The 22,483-nt window shown below is 41.9% G+C and overlaps 1 protein-coding gene across 1 annotated transcript in view; it reads right to left on the reverse strand.

The window, feature by feature from the left end:
* The window catches only part of WIF1 (Wnt inhibitory factor 1), a 153,293-nt gene that overhangs the window by 76,746 nt on the left and 54,064 nt on the right, over nucleotides 1-22,483 (reverse strand). Inside the window, exon 3 of the mRNA XM_077469847.1 lies at nucleotides 10,163-10,271. Within this exon, the coding sequence (XP_077325973.1) occupies nucleotides 10,163-10,271 (109 nt within the window). The remainder of the gene's footprint in view (nucleotides 1-10,162; nucleotides 10,272-22,483) is intronic.

The raw sequence follows: 22,483 nt of genomic DNA on the forward strand, positions 1-22,483 counted from the left end.
GAGTTCCGGAAGTGATGTTGCATACACACGGTCGGACTAAGTTGTCGGAAAATCCGATTGTACATAACGTGATGCCGTTATTTAGTTACGACGGGACTACATTCAGGCTAGTAGCCAATAGCTTTGGTCTAGGAATTTGATCTGAGCATGCGTGGCACTTTGTCCGTCGGAGTAGGCTACACATGATCGGAGTATGTACGATCAGAGCATTTTGTCGGAAAATTTTACCGGCAAGTTGGAAAACTTGGTCCGTCAGATATTCCGACGGAAACAGTCCGATGCAGACCACACACAGTCGGAATATCCGACAAAATGGTCCGATAGGACACATTCCGTCGGAATCTCCAACCGTGTGTACAAGGGCTTAGAGATCTGTATGGGATGAAATCTCCAATCCTGGGTCCAGGTTTTGTGAACAGCCAGAACACTGAGTGCACAGGTGTGTGAGGAGCTTTTAGTAGTGACCTGACCATGGTGCTGGGCTCCACCACAACAGGAGTTCTTTACCCAGGAGTCAGGAGGACTTCACCTAGAATTGAGGTGGGAGACAGAGAGAGCAAGGGGTTGCCAGCAATTTGGACAGTGCTGGTGAGAAAACCGTCTGTAGGAAACAGACGAGGGCCTCAGGTGAAATGCCAGAGCGACAGTGTTGTATGTATAAGCCAGGAGGCTGAATGTCTATAGAGTGAAATGAGTGAAATGCTAAATCCCCCTGTGAAGGAATCCTGTTGTTTTTGATTTTCTGGAACTTTGAACTTTTTTTTTTTAATAAAACTGGTAGGAAAAGCCCTCAAAAAGAAGAAAGCGAGTGGTGGTGTCCTTTAAAGCTCTACTGTTTAATGCTAGTTCTCACAATGTACATACCTGCTACAATGCCCCCACATGTAAACACTAAGTGGCAGGCCACCAGAAGCAACAAATGATGACTTTAAATCATATAAATGCTAATATAATTGTTGTTTAATCATTCTCTGGGTCTGGCCCACATAACCTAAAGCCCAATGACAGTATAAAATAAACAAAACTTTCTGTGTTACAATTGGTGGCTATTCTACAGCACATTTTGCTCCTGTCTTTTGCCACTATGCTTTTCCCAGATCCCAAATCCCAGATCGGAAATGATTAGTACTCAGAATAGGTAAAAAAGTATACAATATTTTATTTAACAATGTCAGTATATCAGAATCTATCAATAAAACATAACAAAAGTGTGTTTATTAAGCTGATGACTGGTAATGTATATACATTGAGACCTGTCTACAATCTCTCAATCCACTTGGAATGAAGTAGTAGAGTAGATGAGAGAGGGTCTTCTATATAAGGGGCTAGACACAGGAATCAATGTAACGTCACTAATAGTAATCACTACACGTTTCACCAAAGGTTTCCTCAGGTGATCCTATTGGTAAAATTTATGCCAAGCCAAGGTTAGGGCCCTGGAGTGTTTGGTCCAAAGATGGAAGAGAAGGGTGCAGACACACACACCTGTTAAAACAGAGGAAGAAAAATTTTCAGGTTTTTCCTTTCTTATTTTCAGATTTTTGCATTGTCGAATTTCCGAATTGTCGAATTTGCAAATTTTCACATTTTACATTTCCGAATTCCAATTTTTCACATTTTGAATTTACGAATTCTGAATTTTCGAATTTACAATTTGCAAATTTCAAATTTATGAATTCCAAATTTGCAAATTTAGGAAATTTCAAATTTAGGAAATTTCAAATTTAGGAAATTTCAAATTTACAAGTTTTCAAATTTACGAATTCCAAATTTTCAAATTTACGAATTTTCGAATTCTGAATTTCAGAATTTTTTTAATTTTCGAATTCCTGAATTTCTGAAAAAAAAATGAATGAAACGAAAACAAAACTAACACATTTTTCAGCAGTGCACATATCTAATAGACTCCTAGATCCAAAAATTAAAAAATAAATGTGTATCCACAAATGGGCAGGATTCCCAACAATAGGGTTTCCCACTTAGGTGCTTACAAAGTGTTCTCTCCCAGGCCAGTCCTAATGGCTGCCTCCATCTCGGCAGATGGTTTACCCTTTTGAAGACGATGGAGGCAGAAGGACTGGTCTGTGAGAGAACACTTTCTAAGCACCTAAGTGGGAAACCCTATGGATGGGAAACCTGCCCACTTGTGGATAGACATTGATTTTAGAATTTTTAGATCTAGGAGTCTATTGCTGACACCTTTTCTAAAGGAAAGCTCCCCTCAAGCTGCACTGATTCCAGTGCAGTGTCTTCCTCTGTTGTAGCGAGTGTGTGCCCACTCCTCTCCCTCTATTCCATCTTTGGACCAAACACTCCAGGGCCCTAACCTTGGCTTGGCATAAATTTCACCAAAAGGATCCTCTGAGGAAGCCTTTGGCGAAACTCGTACTGATTACTATTGGCGATGTTACATTGATTCCTGTGTACTACTTCATTCTAAGTCGATTGGGCCATGTAGACAGCTCTCAATGTATACACATTAGCAGCCACCATCTTATGTGGAATGTAAGACACACATTTGATATGTTTTATTGATAGATTCTACTGATATTCTGAAATAAAAACTTGTGTACTTTTTAAACTATTCTGAGTACTCATCATTTCTGATCTGGGATTACAGTTGACAACCGTTAACGTCCAATGTTTTTTTTTTCATTTTTGTGCTTATCTATATGTGATCACAGGATACTTATTCACAAACTTCTTAGCTTCCATATCCTCAGTGAAAAAATGTTAATGTTTTCTAACCAAATCCTGTGCAGATGTAGTACAGTACTGTGCAAACGTTTGAGACAGGTGTGAGGAAATGCTGTAAAGTAAGAATGCTTTCAGGATATATATTTTAATGTTTATTTTTATCAATTTGCAAAATACAAAGTGAGCGAACAGAAGAAACATCTAAAACAAATCAATATTTGGTGTGACTACCCTTTGGCTTAAAACCAGCATCAAATCTTACACTTGCACAAAGTCAGGTATTTTCGATTAGGTGTATGGCTAACCAATTATACCAAGCAGGTATTAATGATAATCAAATTCATATGTAGGTTGAAACACAGTCATTAACAGAAACAGCTCTGATTGAGGAACAGCCAAAATCTGCTACTAAGGTGAGGTTGTGGAATACAGTTTCATGTCACAGGCCATACACCATGGCAAGACTGAGCCCATAAGTTAGTTATACTGCATCAGCAAAGTCTCTCCCAGGCAAAGACTTCAAAGCAGACCGGGGGTTTGAAAATGTGCTGTTCAAGCTCTTTTAAAGAAGCACAAAGAAACAGGAAACGTTGAGAACCATAGATGCAGTGGCCAGCCAAAGAAACGTAATGTTGCAGATGAAAGACGCATCATCTTAAGGAAAAAGCATGTAGCGCCAAAAGTAAATGAACAGCAATGAGATGAGAATATTGTGCTATAAATGGACAGCACATTGAAATAAAGTCCAAAAAAGTGTTAAAAGTGAAAAAATGCTAAAGTTAATAATTATTATTACTAATAATAATAATAATAATAATAATAATAATAATAATAAATTAGTAGTGAAATTTTGTTAAAAATTTAGATTTGAATGAACAGTCCCATGATAGGATCAGCAATATAAACTTATAGGTGAAAACACAATAGTTCAGTGCAAAGATGTGCACAAAAATTTGCTGGTGACTTAAAAAATGAAGAGGTGATCCACTACAGTGCTCCACAATCATCCACCGCACCCCTGTGAAATGAACACTCACCAGAAAAGCTGGCTGCCATTATAGCACCAAACACGCAATCAGTGTAGATCCTCCATCTGTTTTTAGCACTTTTTTGGACTTTATTTCATGTGCGGTCCATTTATAACATAGTATTTTGATCTCATTGCTGTTCATTTACTTTTGGCGCAACACACTTTTTCTTAAGATTATTTATAAGTTTGGTGTATTACTTATCTGTGTCAGCTGCTGCCCCACCACAGCGCAGAGATATATCTTTTTTATTTGTGAAAGACACATCATGCTTACTTCCCTTCTACATCAGACAATGTCCAACAGTGTCATCAGGTGCGTGGGTAGACAGAGATGTCTGGCCAGAAGTGACCTTCCTGGAAGAATTAAGGCTAAAAAGCCATACCTTCAATTTGGAAACAAGGCTAAGCGACTCAACTATGCACAAAAACATAGGAGCTGGGGTGCAGAAAAATTAGAGCAGGTGCTCTTGATTGCTGAATCAAAATGTGAAATATATGAAACAGTAGGCAGTTTGTTTGTGAAGGGCTGGAGAGCAATACAATACTAAATATTTGCAGACAACAGTGAAGCATGGTGGAGGTTCCTTGCAAATTTAGAGCTACAGTTCTGCAAATGGAATTGGAGATTGGGTCAGGATCAATGGCGTCCTCAATGCTGAGAAATGCAGGCAGATACTTATCCATCATGCTATACCATCAGGGAGGTGTGATTGGCTCTAATTTATTCTGCAGCAGGACAATGACTTCAAACATACAGCCAAAGACATTAGGAACTATCATCAGCTTAAAATAGAAAAAGGAGTCCTGGAAATTATGGGTCAGCACCCGCAGAGCCCTGATTTCAACATCATTGAGTCTGTCTGAGATTACATGAAGAGACAGAAGGGTTTGAGGCAGCCTACATCCACAGAAGATGTGGTTAGTTCTCCAAGATGTTTGAAACAACCTTTTTTTTAATTTACAGCATTTTTTCACAGCTGCCTAAAACCTTTGCACAGTACTGTATAGTGAAAACTTCCCCTCAAGATAGTATTCTTCTTTTCATCTTATCAAACAACATGGACTTTCCTTGGACCTGTGATGGTCTTTGATAACATTTTGATTCATACCGCCTCTCTTATTTAATTTCAGCACTTCCCCCTCAAAATCATCACAGTCTAAACACTTTTTCTGGGCACATAAGTACACTATATTACCAAAAGTATTGGGACACCTGCCTTTAAACACATGAGAATTTTAATGGCATCCCAGTCTTAGCCTGTAGTGTTCAATATTGTGTTGGCCCACCTTTTGCAAGTATAACAGCTTAAAATTTTCTGGGAAGGTTGTCCACAAGGTTTAGGAGTGTGTCTATGGGAATGTTGACTATTCTTTCAGAAGTGCATTTGTGAGGTCTGGCACTGATGTTGGACGAGAAGGCCTGGCTTGCAGTCTCCACTGTAATCCATCCCAAAGGTGTTCTATCAGGTTGAGGTCAAGACTCTGTGCAGGCCAGCCAAGTTCCTCCACCCCAAACTCGCTTATCCATGTCTTTATGGACCTTACTTTGTGCACTGGTCCAAATAATTTGCTGGAGGGGGGGGTGATGGTATGGGGTTGTTTTTCATGGGTTGGGCTTGGCCCTATAGTTCCAGTGAAGTTTGGACAATTTCATGCTCCTAACTTTGTGGGAACAGTTTGGGGATGGCCCCTTCCTGTTCCAACATGCCTGCACACCAGTGCATAAACAAGGTGAGACAGGGATGAGCAAGTTTGGGGTGGAGGAACTTGACTGGCCTGTACAGAGTCCTATCTTCAACCTGAAAGAACACCTTTGGGATGAATTAGAGTGGAGATTATCCTAAACCTTGTGGACAGCCTTCCCAGAAGAGTTGAAGCTGTTATAGCTGCAAAGGGTGGGCCAACTCAATACTGAACCCTATGGACTAAGACTGGGATGCCATTAAAGTTCATGTGCGTCTAATATGGTGTATTAGCCCACTGGTATACCTTCAATGAATCTTGGGTACCCATTAACTTGGGTGGAAGCTGTCCTCAGTCAGCAATGTGGCAGATGTTGTAGATTTCCTCTACAAGTGTGTTTGGCTACCTCAGTGATCTCCATCCTCGAATATATAGAAAGACTACCTTTTTACGGTCTACTGTGTTTGTGACCCTTAAGCTGGGTGTAAACGGGCCATAAATCAGTAGAAACGGTAGGTTCAGCGGGAACTGGTTGTATTTTGGCCAGTATGCACAACTGTCTGTTCTTACGACTGGCTTCTGTCGTATGGGCATGCTTAAGGTTTTGAACATTTCCATTTAGAATATGAGCAATTTTCAGTTACATTATCTGCAGAGAATCTATTATACTCCGGTGCGTTTGTTATGCTATATGTGTAAGAAACCCACTCCAACCTGTAATAAATGTGAATGTAAGAGGTGAGATTTCTTACACATGGTCCGGAGCTGCAACAGGATCAGCCCCTTTTGATCGATTGCAGGTCACAGCATTTATAGCAAAAACATTTGAGCTACCTAATGTGTGTTGCCCTAAATGGTGTCTTCTGGGTATCTTTGTGGAACTGGAAATCACCATAGCAACAAAACACTTCCTCCGTTTGTTGTTTTATTATGCAAGGAAAACAATTGTAATGCACTGGACTTGCACTGAGGTCCTTCACCTTGGGTTGTGGAAACAGCTTATTAATCAATCACTTCCGCTCTATAAATTAACATTTGAGGCGAGATGCTTCCCTCGAAAATGTACTAAGATATGGGGCCCATGGCTGCACACTCAAGACAGGAGTGACTCTTTGTTGGCTATGATTTCTGATCTCATTTAGATTGACTAACCGTTTAATTATGATATTTCTGGACGGAGAGGTCTCAGCGACCACTGTACTCATTACATGATCCATATTTTTACTGAGTGATGGATTATACATTTAAGATATTGTCTACATAGGGGTGCACTAGTTTGAAGTTTATACATGCAGCTGTTCTGCTATGTTTTAGAATGTTTAATTATGTTTATTTCATCTCCTTTTTCTTTGCGCTTTCCTCATCTCAGGACTAGAGATTGTTCTGAAATTATTGCACTTGCTCTGCATGTCCTATTTCCCTTATACAATGTGCTAGGATACATACTCTATAAGATCTTGCATGTACAATTGTCATGGATCTAAATTTCTGTGGTGGACATTTGTTTTGTCTAATGACATTGTGTATAATGTATGCACCCTTGTTCATGTAGAAGGTGTGTATATTTTCAAAAAAACAAGTTAAAAAAAACAAAGAATTCTCTTAATTCCTTCAGTGCAAGTCCAAAAATATTAAAAGGTCGTCAATATACCTGTGCCAGGGCAATACTTGGCAAAGGTGCTTAGCAAATTTATAATCTGAAAAAATATGATGCTCTCAGTACCCCCAAATACATGTTAGCATAAGCAGGAGCAAACTTAATGTTCATAACAGAACCCTGTATCTAAACGAAATAACAATCATGAACTCATTGTGAGTCAACAAAATTCCAGCCAATTTGAAACAAACATATTATGTGGTTTATTACTCAGCACTCTTTCCTCCACAAAAATGGTAAACCACCTCTATGCCTTTTCATTTCATTAGAAAGCCTTGGAATTCATGTAGAAACCTTTCTGTAACCAGTTGCAGCCAGTGGATTACAAATAGAGCCCCATTCAATTATGGTATTACAACTGCAGCATTGGCATTGAAGGTAATAGTATGGCTCCTTTATTGGATTATAAAGGTACAGTGACTATTTGAGAACTACTGATACACTGTGTGTGCACACCATTTTGAAATCAGTTAATATTAGACCAATGGACATGTACATAGTCAAAAAAACTACAGATTGTGTTTCAAAAATACAACTTGCAATTGATAGAATGTATATATGTCTTTCTGAAACATGTAGCACCCATTGAATTACAAGACTAGCCCATACAATCTTTGAATTACAGTGCAGAATTGGTACTGTAGTGAATAATACAGAATTTACATTTATACATATATCCCAGTAGGGAAATGGTATAACTCTTCAATTAGGAAAATTTGTTAAGAGGTTTTCTAAATGGACAAGCTGCATACCCCCTATGAACATTGTACAAGATGGGAAGTCACAGCGGTGTTTAGAAGATTAAAAGCTCATTGTGCATCCGGCATGAAATATAACTGAGAAATTTAGCACCCTCAGCAATCCTCCAGATGTAAGAGACCAATCATTAGCAGTAACTAGATTGGCCCAATCTACAGTAACTTTTACTTTTTTTTCCTGATGTTTCACTTTAGTTGTGTTAAATGTTTTTATATGCGTATACAATTAAATTATTCTCTATTGTGGTATTGCAACTTTCCCTTTGGAGGATATACGTACATATCTGTTTAATTTGGAATATTAATTTGTATTTTGCTATTTTTCTGTAATAGTCACATATGTGGATACAAGTTTTTTTTTTTTTTTATGGTATATACATTTTGAGTACCCAGTGAATCCAGATTCTTATGTATGGATGTTGAATTCCTATAGTCTTTTTGTTGGTATAAAATGAGTTTCCAATACCTTTTCCTTATTCCCGTTAAAATAGACATTGGCTAAAACCTCATCCTGTTTGTTTGGCTATAATTAGTACGTCATTCATGTTCTGATTACAGTGTATTGGGCCCACACATCACTCTAAATACATGATACACTTGACAGTGATAGTTCAACAGTTAACAGCAAACTAATAATCTAAACATTTTTTATCAGAGTACTTGCATTTGTACTCATAGTTAAGATGTAGAATGGGATGCAGTTAAAGGAAATACATAGTCCTTTCTTTTTAGATTTAAATTTAGGAGAAATCAGCATGTTGTTGTTTAACAGTTTTAAAAATGCTGTTTCTATGTATAGTTTATCATTATGTATGTTGGTACGTAAGGCAACAATCTTTGCTAATTACATAGACAGGCTCTGATTCCTGTTTTTCAGTTATACACTGTGGTTGTGCTTAACTGCTCATCTTTGAAATGCAAGACACATGTACACATGGCCCGAATGTCTGATGACATCGGCCAGTTGAAAAAGAAAACAGCCAACACTCGGCCTGTGTGTATGTCGGTCTGTCCGACAGGCTCCGTTTAGACGTGCATGCTTGAAAACCAGCAGCCGACCAACTCCCAATCAGCGCTCTCAGCCAATGGCAGAGAGTGCTGATCGGAGTGTTCTGGTGGGGGAGGGGGGTCCCCCTGTCAGAACACAACAGCTCAGCGGGGAAGATTGCTGTACTAACTTCAGATAGTACAGCATCTCCAACCGAAGCTGACAGTTCGACCCACTGGGTTGTAAAAAAAAGAAAAAATGCTGTGTGTACCCAACTTAAAAGGCAGCTGACACACTGAGGACAATGCACATCCACTGCAACTGATAACTTATCTTGGTAGTGAAATAAAAAATTCCCTCATTAATGCTTTTAAAAAATGCAAAAGTCATATTAGAAAAATTCTTAAAGGTAAACAATGCAACAATAACTCAAACTATATGCTCACTTAAAATAGACTTAAAACAGATCTCCCCAGTTGCAGGTAATGCAGTTGTAGCAGCACATCCTACGCCCACTATTGTCAGTCTTCCTCTGCTTCTACTCATATCTGTTAATTCATATCTACAAGCAGCCTTTCTATACCTTTTAAACATCGAAGAACCCATGAAATAGAATAAAATTAAACAGAAATTAATCATGTTCAGAAAAGAAATGCAGACTGTAAAAATTGTACAGTTCCTTTACAATGAAAAAATGATTACTTACATTGTTGGTCAGTGGTGAAGTGTCCCTACACATTGGTGTAATGTACCCACTTATATTAGTGGTAAGTGAAAAAAGCCCCTTTACAGTGATGTTCAGTGGGATAAGGACTGTCATTTTTATTTGTTGACCATCATGTACAGTCCAGAGTGGTAACTGGAGGAAACGGTCCCCATATACTAATGGTCAGTGAGAAGCAGAGCCATTACACTGGTAGTCAGTGGGAAGAAGGCTACTTACACTGTGGATTAGTTGAAAGAATGCCACTTACAGATAGCTAAAAAGTCCACTGGTGTCAGTGGTTACTTTTCTGGGAGGCAGAAATTGCTTATTGCCCGAGGAACCCCTAGAAATCTCTGGAGAAACCCTAAATGAAATGGGCTGCCCTAAAGGTTACTCCATGTACACAACATCACCATAAAGGCCTAAATGAATGCCTAATTAAGGTAATTGATAATCTTATAAATAGTAGTACTTTCTGTGTATCTGTGATATTTGTTCTGCCATTTTATAAATCCATCACGGTAGACAATGAAGACATGGCAGATACCGAAAGTCTGTGCAGCTGTTTGTTGACTACAAAGTGGCACAAACAAAAAAAATAGATAAAATAGACAATTTGCAAAATGCACTGAAGGTGACAAACCTGAAGCCTTGTGTGGAATAGTGCCCAGTAATGGTATATTTACAGTTGGATCAGCCATGATTCCTTTGTCCAGGGAGCGAAGAGACAAAAACTCATAATAATATTCAGCCTGTAAAACAAAGAAGCAAACCATAGTGTAAATCGTTAGTTACAATCAGTTTGAATCATATCCATATGAACCTGCACTTTACACAGCCTCCAATCAGATTACAGCTGTCAAAATGAAAGAACGGATTGTTGGTAATTGACTACACAGAAAGTTATTTAATATTCTTTGATTTTCATAGCATGTGTAGCACTGGGCACCAGAGGCATGTGCTGCAGCAATTCAGAGCTGAAGCAGGAATCCCTAAGCTCCTTCTCAGCTCTAACATGCAGTGTCACATGACACAGCTGAGAGGAGCATAGATGAGAGGTCTGTAGTGGGGGGGAGGGGATCTTTAGTGAGGAGGATTGTGTTGGGGGATCTTGTACTTGGGGCACTGGGGAGATTAGTACCGGGAGGAGTTATTATTTGGTATACAGTGGGGACGGAAAGTTTTCAGGCCCCCTTAAATGTTTCACTCTTTGTTATATTGCAGCCATTTGCTACAATCATTTTTCATTTTCTCTCCTCATTAATGTACACACAGAACCCCATATTGACAGAAAAACACAGAATTTCAAATTGGATGGTAAACATTGGTGGACTTTTTAGGTCTCTCCAGAGATTCTCAATTGGGTTTAAGTCAGGGCTCTGGCTGGGCCATTCAAGAACAGTCACAGAGTTGTGAAGCCACACCTTCGACATTTTAGGTGTGTGCTTAAGTGGTTGTAAACCCTTACAACACACTTTGACCTACAGGTAAGCCTAGATTAAGGCTTACCTGTAGGTCCAAGAAATATCTCCTAAACCTACACGGTTTAGGAGATATTTACTAAAATACAGCGACAGCTGTCTACGGCGCACGCGTCAACGATGAAGATGCTGTGACGTCATCGCGCCTTTCCACCCGAATGACAGCGGCGGAGCAGCGAGACCCCACCGAGAATATGGATGCGCCGGACTACAGGGGACAGCGGTGACTTCGCTGGCTCCTGTGTCAGGTAAGTGACACATAATGGACTACTATGCGATGCATAGTAGTCCATTATGCTTTGCCTTTGCAGGGAATGAAAGAGGAAGTAAACTCATCAGGGTTTACTTCCTCTTTAGGGTCATTGTCTTGTTGGAAGGTAAACCTTCCGCCCAGTCTGAGGTCCTGAGCACTCTGGAGAAGGTTTTCGTCCAGGATATCCCTGTACTTGGCCATATTCATCTTTCCCTTGATTGCAACCAGTCGTCCTGTCCCTGCATCTGAAAAACACCCCCACAGCATGATGCTGCCACCACCATGCTTCACTATTGGGACTGTATTGGACAGGTGATGAGCAGTGCCTGGTTTTCTCCACACATACAGCTTAGAATTAAGGCCAAAAAGTTCTATCTTGGTCTCAGACCAAAGAATCTTATATCTCACCATCTTGGAGTCCTTCAGGTGTTTTTTAGCAAATGCCATGCAAGCTTTCATGTGTCTTGCACTGAGGAGAGGCTTCCGTCGGGCCACTGCCATAAAGCCCCGACTGGTGGAGGGCTGCAGTGATGGTTGACTTTCTACAACTTTCTCCCACCTTCCGACTGCATGTCTGGAGCTCAGCCACAGTGACCTTTGGGTTCTTCTTTACCTCTCTCACCAAGGTACTTCTCCCCCGATTGCTCAGTTTGGCCAGACGGCCAGCTCTAGGAAGGGTTCTGGTCATCCCAAACATCTTCCACTTAAGGATTATGGAGGCCACTGTGCTCTTAGGAACCTTAAGTGCAGCAGAAATTTTTTTGTAACCCTGGCCAGATCTGTGCCTTGCCAGAATTCTGTCTCTGAGCTGTTTAGGCAGTTCCTTTGACATCATGATTCTCATTTGCTCTGACATGCCCTGTGAGCTGTAAGGTCTTATACAGACAGGTGTGTGGCTTTCCTAATCAAGTCCAATCAGTATAATCAAACACAACTGTACTCAAATGAAGGCGTAGAACCATCTCAAGGATGATCAGATGAAATGGACAGCACCTGACAGCATATATGGGTATCACAGCAAAGGGTCTGAATACTTAGGACCATGTGATATTTCAGTTTTTCTTTTTAATAAATCTGCAAAAATGTGAACAATTCTGTGTTTTTATGTCAATATGGGATGCTGTGTGTACATTAATGAGGAAAAAATGAACATAAATGATTTTAGCAAATGGCTTCAATATAATAGTGAAAATTTTAAGGGGGTCTGAATACTTTCCATCCCCACTGTAGTTGCATCACCTATTCCTAATCCCTGCACTCTTGACACCTGTGCTCTGTGCATTAGACATTCTTGGCCTCTGCAACCTGTACATCATGCACTCCTAACCCCTGTGCTGTGTACATTAGGCCCTCCTGACCCCTGTGCTCTGTGTGCTGCCCACTCCTGAGCCTGCGCTTTTCACATTATGCACTCCTGAGCAGTGGCGGTCCGTAATGCAGGGTACATGGGTGCTGCCCTATCCACGCATCCGGCCTCCAATCTACATGCAGGATGCTGGACGCATGTGATTAGAGCCAGAGGCTCTAATAGGCTTCAAAAAAAGGGTGGGTTCCGGGTGCAGAGCACTACACCCCGAGCCCACCCAGTTGTGTGACAAAAGTGAATGAATATTCACTATTGTTTTCCTGATTCTCCTCTCGGCCAATCAGGAAGCGGGTCATGAGACATGCAGTGAGATGATGCCAAGAAGATGCAGGGGAAGTCGTTGTCCATTGCCAGGAGGGAAGCGCTGCCGCGCCATAGATGGGGTGAGTGCCGGGCTGTGGGTGCACTGTTTGCTGCCGGTCCCATAAAATATACCACCAGCCACCGCTGCTTCTGAGCCTTGCATTCTGTGCCTTAATCCCTTCTGAGCCTTGCGCTCTCCTGAGTCCTGCGCTTTATGCATTATGCACTCCGGGGTCCTGCTCTCTATGCATTACAAACTTTGGAGCCCTGCTGTCTATGCACTCTGTGTGTTATGCACTACTAAACCATGCGCTCTGTACTTTATGTACTCCTGAGACCTGTGTGTTACATACTCCTGTGCTCTGTAAGTATCCCAGAACCCTGCATTCTGTATGTTACATACTCCTAAGCCCTATGTCTTCTGAACTGCACTGTATATAACATACTCCTGTCCATTCCACATTTTATACTTCTGAGTCTAACAAGCTTTATGCTATATTTTGCAAGTACATTACATACTCCTGACCAAAGTATTTATTGTTTCAACAGTTGCTGGTTGCTAAATAGTCAGTGTTTTAACAATGTTCTTCTTTAAGGTAGGTTGTGTGCATAAAAGCATACATAATGGAAGAGGTCATTTTTTTGTGATTATGGTGAGTTTAGTAGGTGCCTGTTGTTTTCTTACTTTGGCACAGTAATTAAATCATATTTTATAGGTTTAAGATGTGTGGCATATGTGCAACATGCATACCCGTGAGTAGGTACAGGTTTTATTTAATCATGCCCATTTTAAGCTACTCCCAGTTTCACAATAATATATGGTGGAGCGCGCTTTGTCTACTGCCTCATTGCTCTCCTCTGGGTGCCCCAGGTCTTTCACAAACCTACCAATGCTCCTGTTTCATAGACAAAATCCATATGAGCTGTCAGATAACACAATCCTTACCCTCTTTGTGTGTCCATTGTCACCAACACATAAAATGGAAAATGGGAAATCCAACATTTTGCGATTTCATCGGAACAAGAAGTGAGAAAATGGAAAATTGTATGCTCACCTTTCCGTAATTTTCCATTCCTGGTGCATCTTAATGGCAGCATACATATGGGTTGTGGCTCCGCCTCCACAATCTGATAGGACTGGTTAACTATAAATCAAAGGCAGCCTCGGCTCACAGCATTCTCTGTAACTCTCAACATTTGGGTGGGCATCTGTCGCAAGCCGGGTTCACCTATTAAAAAGTTTAATGAAGGTGTCCTGGGAGGACCATATTGCTGACTTTCAAATACCTCAGGAGACTCAGTGCTGAGCTGTCCACAGAGCTGGCACTGCCCTAGTTAAATGTGCTCTGAAGACCTTGGAAACCGGAAGGCCTTGAAGAGTAGGCTCTTTTAATTGTCTTAATAATCTAGGAGGTGACTGAGCATGTTGATGCTGACTGACCCTGCCTTAGGCCACGCCTGAAGCAAGAACATATTTCAGCTTTCCTGAATGAAATGGTAGCTGCCAAGCAGGCCACCAGCGTTAGCTCAACATCCAGGGAATGTGGTTCTCTTACTCAACCAAGAAAGATGGCAAATTTACTTCCTGGTTAAATTGGAAGGAGAAAGACACCCCATGGATAAAAGCAGTCTGGAGTTTTATGACTATTCTGTTCTGTCTGGGTAAAATGTTAAGTGTGGCTCCTTGAGTACAAAGTCTGCAGTTCTGACATCCTTCACAGAGGTTGTAGCAACCAGAAATATGGTCTTTAGGGTTTGCAGAGTGTAGTCAGTTCAGTAGAATAGAAATGAGGCCTTGATAGAAATGTTTACCATAAGCCAGTTCCACATAGGGAACAATGGTTTCCTGTGAGGCCTATAACATCATGCAAGCCTTTTAAGGATTGCATCACTAAAGGGTTAAGGACTCCTTGACCTCTGCAGTGCAGACAAAGCTGAACTTTGAGGTTTAAACATATTTGAACCTAGGCCCTTGTTCAGCCCCAGTTGTAAGAACTGTGGAACCTTGGCTGGTTTAGGTGATAAAGGACTCCACGCTTTGCTGTGTGAGATCTGCATCATTTTCCCATATTCTTAGGTAAATCTTATTCATGAAGACCTCTCTGGATTGACACAACGTAGGCACTACCTTCACTGAGCATAATTGACCTGGTAGCCACTGCCTCTCAACTTCCATGCCATCAAAAATAGTCTCTTAGAGCAGGATGGCAAAACTGTCCATGAGAGAGCGAATCAATCATCACTGGAAGCGGCAGTAGCAATGCAATGCTTATGAGCAGGAGAGAGAGAGACACTAGAGCCTCCTAAGCCAAAAACTGTATATTTGCCATTTTTGATACAGGAAGCTCCACTGACAGCCTAAGGATTCTACCCTTCCACTGTTGTCTAGGCATAATACAAATCTTGCTCCTCTTGCTAAAAGGAGTGAATGACAGAAGTGCTTTGAACACTACTTGGTTCAAGAAAATTCAATACTATTCCTCATAAGCTTAACACCCCATGACCTTAAGCAGCCTGGTCTTTGAAATGAGTCCCCCAACCTTTTTAGCTGGAGTCTGGTGTGATAATGTTCCATCTGAAAAAAATTGGTCAGTTACGAAGAACAAAGGATACTCCGGCACTATTCTGCTGGAAGAGACTTCACTCCCAATGCACCTTTGGCTTTCTCTGTCAGAGGATGGAAATTCCCCTATGTAAGTTCTACTGAATTTTTCCTGTCGCTATTGCAGACAGTAAGACCTTTGTGAATGCCCTGGGTGAGATGTACAGACCGAAGGAGAGGAACTGGTAGAGGAATTGAGGATGAATTGGGACAAGTAGGTGTCTGATAAACCTACAGGATAATCCAGCCTCCCAGATTTATGAATAATATAATTGATTGGAGGTTTTCCATCTTGCACAACTCTAACTTCCTATGCTGTGTGTCAAATTTTTATTTTTATTTTATTTTTTTAACATTGCACTGGGCACAGATTACCTGGTTTTTATTTTTATTTTTTACTAGGAACAGAGGAGAACCAAATCCTCATCTCCTCTGGGTATCCAGAACCTTAACGATTGCTTTTTTTTTTTGTTGATCCAGCTACAAACTGGAACAAAATTTTTTTACTTTTCCATCAACTCTGGTAGCCTTGCTGACTGGAAGAGTTTGAAAAGGTAAACTTCCCACCTGTCAATGTTATATGATCGTTATGCTCATTAAATTATGCCCCTGCATGGGTGAGTTTGTCATGCTATACTTTTTCGATAAAAAATGATTGTACCAGAAAGGCAGACCTCCCTTAAACTTCCACTAATGTCACGCCAATATAGCTGATATGGCCCATTGATCCTGAAGGTTTTCCCTCCAGGTGTGTGCGTAAAGCTTTGCACAGCCACCCCCTGGATTAGTGCACCCTTAAAAGGGACTTCTGCTGTACTCCTAGGATAGGATCCTTAGATCTTTAAGGCTCCGATAATGAAGATTGGGTACTTCTCCAGTTAGTTTACTAATCTCTTCCCCGCCTGTAGGATTGTGCCTCCTGGTGTCTACTTGGGAGTCGCCACCTTTATGCTGGACCTTTGAATTTTCTGTTTTTTGTCAGATGATATTCGCCCTGACCCACTAATGGTCACCCTTGAGATGGCTGTATCCAGTCTACTCCCGAATAGATTGGATCTGTGTCCTGGTGTCTTGCACCATTTTTTTTTTTGCGGGATCCACCAACCATGGCTTCAGCCATAATGCACTCCTTGCCGTGACCGCGGGAAACACCGCTCTTGAAAAACATCAATTGACGTCTGACACATCCACCACAGAGTATGCCGCCAATTTCAGCTCTTACAAAGCTGTTACCACCTTGTCTATTTACTTCTTCCAGGCGGGCTTATTTAAAGGGTTACTCCACTTTTTCAATCTGCAAGGCTGCAATTTTCCTGTTTGTAAGACTGGTTCACTGATTTTACCAGAAGTCTGCGTCAAGATAAAAGTCAGATTTTTTTGGCATCCACTGCAATAAAAATGTCACTTTTGATAAGATACTCCCAATAGGGAATCACGTCTAAAGGGATGCAGACCCTGTCACTTTCCCAGCTGGCTGACAATTATGAAACCACTCCCATTAGACTCATTCAGCACATGGGCTGGTTATTGCTGATGTGCCAGTACCTGCAGATGCTACAGTAAGTAGGAGCACTTCAGATCTAGATCAAATTTTCGGACTAGAGCCTCCTTGAATGTGACATGTCTTGCCAGCTACATTCATGATGCATCCATCATTGGAGGAGACTGCAGCAGGTTGACCTCTTGCTTTTTCAGGGTATACAGTTTTGACAGCCTGTTTATGAGGGCATTTTCCTCTGACCCCTTCAATTGTTCCCGGATTAACTCTTTCAGTTAGTTCAGTGAAGGAAATTAGTACTTTTTAACCTTGTGGAGAGTTTCCTCCATTTCAACCCAGGCAATTGCGTCCTTAGCTGCCCTTGCAAAAAAATCTCTTTTGGGCAATCTTCAAAGCTTGTGCAAGGTTTCCTATTTGGACACCACCTACTGGTTCTGGTTGGAAGCGCTAGGCAATTTATGCACTGTAGCTTGTCAAGCGATGATTTCCCACCACAAATGCAGCAACCATTAGGGCTGGTAATCTGTGGTGTTTGTAAACGGGGAGCAAACAAAAGGAGATGTGAGATGATGACATTAATCAATGTTGCCTGTATGTCTGCACTTTGAATGGTGACTATTCTGGCTTTAGCAGGCTCTCTTCATCTTGAGGTCCTTGCAGTGGTAGTTCTGGTTGGAGGTGCTAGGCAATTTATGCACTGTAGCTTGTCAAGCTGACTTTCCACCACGAATGCAGCGACCATTAGGGCTGATAATCCGTGGTGTTTGTAAACAGGGAGCAAACAAAAGGAGATGTGAGATGATGACATTGATGTTGCCTGTATGTCTGCGCTTTGAACAGTGACTGTTCTGGATTTTAGCAGGCTCTTTTCATCTTGAGGTTCTTGCACGGCTGTATAGTGCTTGTTCATTTGACACACTAGCTTGGCAGGCAATGACTTTCCACAATAAATGCGATAATTTGTGATGTTTGTAAACGGGGAACAATGATAATGAGGGGTGAGGTGATGAGATTTAATCAACATTGCCTCGATGTCTGTTCTTATATGGTGACTTGTCTTGACCGTCAGAAGGCTCCCTCCATCTTGTAGTCCTTACAGGACTATAGATATTGGCTCTCTTTTTCTCCATCCTCACTACTTACTTAATCCCTATACCTTAAAGGCAATGGGTGTTCTGACTGGACAGCATTTTCCATAGAAACAGAGCAAAGCAGCAGATTGAAATGAAGAACAGAATAATGCTAGGTCTCCACTATTGTGACCTGAAAGTCGCATGATTATGTCAAAAATGTGATGCGACTTGGAGCAATGCCTGTTATATTCTTAAGGTCTATGAACACAGATATGAACGGACTCATTAGAAATCATGGAGTACGGCTTGTCATGCAACTTTGCAGTAACAAGTCACACTAGTGGAAACCAAGCCCTAACACAGTCATCCCAGAGCAAGCATTGAAAAGGAGATGGGGAAAAAACACAATTGAAAGCCATAAAAAGGGAAACATACCTGCAAACAATGACCACATAAGCATCCAGCATGCATGAGTATAGAGCTCCACCATTTGTTGCCGAAAGAAATGCCATAAAACCATTTAGAGCTCACATTTGCCACTAGCGATGACATCACTGCCTGAGCCTGTTTAGATCACCAACATGGAAAGCTCTAGCCAGGATACACAGAGGCTGCATCACTTACTGTCTCTCATGCTCAGAGTATACTTGCATTGTTGCAGCCATCTTGGAAATGGCAAACGCCCATAACACAGAGAAAGAAGTAAAAGGCGTATGGAAAGTAAAAGGAAACGCTGTCACTTACGTCAAAGCTTGTTTAACCACTACAGATCCGCGCTATTGCCAAATTACGGCATTAGCGCGGACCTACATTTCCGGGACTACGTCTATTGACGTGGTCCCGGTTACGAGCGGCCTGCGCGCCCCCTGAGGGGCGTGCGCGGCGCGCTCTGTGATCGGCGAGTCCGTGAGACTCGCCTGATCACCGATCCGTATAAGGGGTCGATCCCGACCCCTTATCACGTGATCAGCTGTCAGCCAATGACAGCTGATCATGTGATAGAACGGAGCCGGTAATCGGCTATTATTCCTCCTCGCGCTGACAGCGCGAGGAGAGAAAAAAAAAGCCGATCGCCGGCGGCCGTGATCGGGACATCAGTCCCGATCACGGCCATCAATACAAGGGACCACCTGCCACCTGCCTGTGCCCACCTGCCTCCCGCAGTGCCATCCTGAAATAAAATAAAAGCAAAAGTAAGTGCCCCCCGTCAGTGCCCATAGTGCCCACAGTGCCACCCACAGTGCCACCCACAGTGCCACCCACAGTGCCACCCCACAGTGCCACCCACAGTGCCACCCAATCTGCCTCAAAGGTGCTGCACCCCAGTGCCGCCCATCAGTGCCCAGCAGTGCCGCCCATCTGTGCCCAGCAGTGCCGCCCATCAGTGCCCAGCAGTGCCACCTATCAGAGCCACCTATCAGTGCCACCTATCAGTGCCCATCAGTCCCATCTATCTGTGGTACCTATCAGTGCCCATCCGTGCCACCCATCTGTGCCACTTATCCGTGCCACCCATCCGTGCCATCTTATCTGTGCCCATCTTTGCCCATCAGTGCCGCCTTATCTGTGCCCATCGGTGCCGCCTTATCTGTGCCTATTAGTGCCGCCTTAACTATGCCTATCAGTGCCCACCGGTGCAGCCTATCAGTGCCCACCAATGCAGCCCATCAGTGCCCACCAATGCAGCCCATCAGTGCCCACCAATGCAGCCTATCAGTGCCGCCTAATCAGCGCACTTCAATGAAGGAGAAAAATGACCCGTTTGCAAAATTTTATAACAAACTATTAAAACATGATTTTTTTTTTTTGCATCTTTTTTTGTTTGTTTAGCAAAAAATAAAACTCCGAGCTGTAACTAAATACCACCAAAAGAAAGCTCTATTTGTGGGAAAAAAATGATAAAAATTTCATTTGGGTACAGTGTTGTATGACCGCGTAATTGTCACTCAAAGTGCATCAGCGCTGAAAGCTGAAAATTGGTCTGGGACTGAGGGGGGTTTAAGTGCCCAGTAAGCAAGTGGTTAAAGCTTTCTTTGAGAAGCCTTCACCACCAGAATGGGGCTCCAACCATATAGCTCATTTAGAGAATGTAAAGGAAGGACTTCCACCCAGGAGAGGCTGACATATGCCCCCCAGACCACCAGAATGGGGCTCCAACCATATAGCTCATTTAGAGGCTGTACAGGAAGGACTTCCACCCAGGAGAGGGTTAACCTGACTGGGGCGACAACTGGTAAGGGATACCTTGCGATTCCAGTCCTGATCAGGTGAGGGGAAAAAAGGAGAATGCTGTGAGCCGAGTCTGTCTTTGATTTATAGTTAACCAGTCCTATCAGGTTGTGGGGGCAGAGCCACAACCCACATGTATGCTGCCATGATGCGCCAGTAAAAAGTGTTTCACTGGGGACACTTGTTCCAATGACAAATGTCTAAGGGAGGAATTCCCCTATCCTCACACTTTCTGTTGCATTTTTGTTACAGGAACTGGAGAAATTTCACAAACGGGACACAGGGAGAAAAAAATAAACATGGGTTTTAGCCCGTACCTTCTGTATCCAAAACTAAAAAGAAAAAAACGAATAAGGGGGGTGGAGGACCTCAGCTATGAGGATCAATTACATAGATGACAGTTATTCACTCTGGAGAAGAGGCGCTTAACCACTTCAGCCTCGGACCAATAAATACCTTAAGGACCAGAGGTCTTTTTGCAATTTCGCACTGCGCTGCTTTAACTGGTAATTGCGCGGTCATGCAATATTGCACCCAAACGAAATTTGCGTCCTTTTCTTCCCACAAATAGAGCTTTCTTTTGATGGTATTTGATTGCCTCTGCGATTTTTTTTTTTTGCGATATAAATGGAAAAAGAGGGAAAATTTTGAAAAAAAAAGATATTTTCTTCTTTTTGTTATAAGAAAAATCGAATAAACTAAATTTTAGTCATACATTGAGGGCAAAATTTATTCAGCCACATGTCTTTAGTGAAAAAAATGTCAATAAGCGAATATTTTTTGGTTTGCGCAAAAGTTATAGCGTCTACAAACTAGAGTACATTTTCTGGAATTTACACAGCTTTTAATTTATGACTGCCGATCTCATTTCTTGAGGTGCTAAAATGGCAGGGCAGTACAAATCCCCCCCAAATGACCCCATTTTGGAAAGTAGACACCCCAAGGAAATTGCTGATGGGTATGTTGAGCCCATTGAATATTTATTTTTTTTGTCCTAAGGGATTGAATAATGACAAAAAAAAAAAAAAAAAATTTTTTTTACAAAAAGTTGTCACTAAATGATATATTGCTCACACATGCCATGGTTATATGTGGAATTGCACCCCAAAATACATTCTGCTGCTTCTCCCGAGTACGGGGATACCACATGTGTGGGACTTTTTGGGAGTCTAGTCGCGCACGGCACCCCGAAAACCAATCACCACCTTCAGGATTTCTAAGGGTGCAAATTTTTTCATTTAACTCCTCACTACCTATCACAGTTTCGAAGGCCATAAAATGCCAAAATAGCACAAAACCCCCCCAAATGACCCCATTTTGGAAAGTAGACACCCCAAGCTATTTACTGAGAGGCATGTTGAGTCCATGGAATATTTTATATTTTGCCAAAAGTTGCGGGAATATTACAAACTTTTTTTTTTTTGCACAAAGTTGTCACTAAATGATATATTGCTCACACATGCTATGGGCAGAAGTCAAATTACACCCCAAAATAAATTCTGCTGCTTCTCCCGAGTACGGGGATACCACATGTGGGGGACTTTTTGGGAGCCTAGCCACGTACGGGACCCCGAAAACCAAGCACTGCCTTCCGGATTTGAATATAAAATGCTATAAAAAACAAACTAACCAGAGTCACCCGTAACACTTATACAGTGATCAGTGGTGAAAGGGATAACTAGGGGCAATCAGGGGGTTCAAATTTTTATTAGGTAGTATATGGGGGTCCCTGGCGCTATATAAAAACCTGACGGGGAACCTAAATAACTAACTGGCTAACCAGCGTCACCAGTGACACTTATACTGTGATCGCTGGTGAAAGGGGGTGAAAGGGTTAACTAGCAGCAATCAGGGGGTTAAAACCATTATTGGGTAGTATATCGGGGTACCTAGCGCTATAAAAACCTGGCGGTGAACCTAAAAAAATAACTAGCTACCTAGCGACACTAGCGACACTGATGCAGCGTTCAGAAAAATGATCGCTTAGTGACACTGGCAAAAGGGGGTGAAAGGGTTAACTAGCGGAAATCAGGGGGTTAAAACCATTATTGGGTAGTATATCGGGGTACCTAGCGCTATAAAAACCTGGCGGTGAACCTAAAAAAATAACTAGCTACCTAGCGACTGTAGCGACACTAATGCAGCGATCAGAAAAACGA

Source organism: Lithobates pipiens, unplaced genomic scaffold (assembly GCF_037356315.1).
Source record: "Lithobates pipiens isolate NorthernLeopardFrog02 unplaced genomic scaffold, aLitPip1_a1.2 Scaffold_8, whole genome shotgun sequence".
NCBI classification, from domain to species: domain Eukaryota; kingdom Metazoa; phylum Chordata; class Amphibia; order Anura; family Ranidae; genus Lithobates; species Lithobates pipiens.